The sequence below is a fragment of the Verticillium alfalfae genome, genomic scaffold, assembly GCF_000150825.1.
Source record: "Verticillium alfalfae VaMs.102 supercont1.3 genomic scaffold, whole genome shotgun sequence".
NCBI lineage: Eukaryota > Fungi > Ascomycota > Sordariomycetes > Glomerellales > Plectosphaerellaceae > Verticillium > Verticillium alfalfae.
Window position 1 is genome coordinate 297,256 of NW_003315036.1, and position 808 is coordinate 298,063.

The 808-nt window shown below is 56.4% G+C and overlaps 1 protein-coding gene across 1 annotated transcript in view; it reads right to left on the bottom strand.

Annotated features, from left to right (window-relative positions):
* The window catches only part of VDBG_02601 (conserved hypothetical protein), a gene marked incomplete at both ends in the record, with an annotated part of 3,214 nt that continues 2,406 nt past the window's right edge, over positions 1-808 (bottom strand). The window contains one exon of the mRNA XM_003006416.1: positions 1-726. Within this exon, the coding sequence (XP_003006462.1) occupies positions 1-726 (726 nt within the window). The remainder of the gene's footprint in view (positions 727-808) is intronic.

The window sequence follows — 808 nt, forward strand, 5'->3', positions numbered from 1 at the left end:
TTATGCAGAGGTTAGTCGTGGTCCTATTCTTCGTGTCGATTCATTGCCATGGGATCGTACCTCTGCCCAAACGTCACCCCACAGTTCGTCGATGCTTTTCCTCTCCGCCCATCCCGCGTTTCGGTACGAAGCCCCGTTCTCCGATGCGCTCCGCTCCGTGTCAAGTCCCTGCACCAGCTTCTGCGCCTCTCCAACAGCGCCCCGGCAGTCTTCAAACATGTCAGCTCTTCGATAGAAACCCGCAATCATCAGCCACACTTTAACGAGAAGGGTGGTTCGCTGCTTCCGCTGCACTTCCTGAGAAAACTTGATGACAGGCAAAGGATTGGTGATGGTGTATATTGCATCTGCGGAGATTTCTGAATAGGAATATGCGGTTGACTTGGAAGCCTGGGATGTGTACGAGTCGAGATGATTGAGGGTCTGGCCCCGAGGCCCTGTGAATCCTGAGGCTTGTTGCCTGCCGCCGTTGGCAGAGCCGAGGAAATCTGTCAGGGGAATCTCGGTCGTAGGAGTGAAAAAGACTTCGCCATCAACAACTGTGGGTGAGTGAATAGGGGGGCCGAGGCTTGGCGCCCTCTTCCGACTGCTGCTGCTCTCTCTTTTCTTGAGGCTGTTGCGCCTGCCAGACTCGCTTCTCCCCCTCAACCTACGAGAAGGTTTGCGCTCTGTCACTTGCCCAGATTCACCAGTCACCTGGATGGTCGGCGCAACGCCGGCAGAAGTCTGCGAAGTAGGGGGCCGTGTCGATAGCGCCACGGACTTTTCGCTTTCGAGGAGGCTCGCGCGTCTGGACGTACGACCTGTG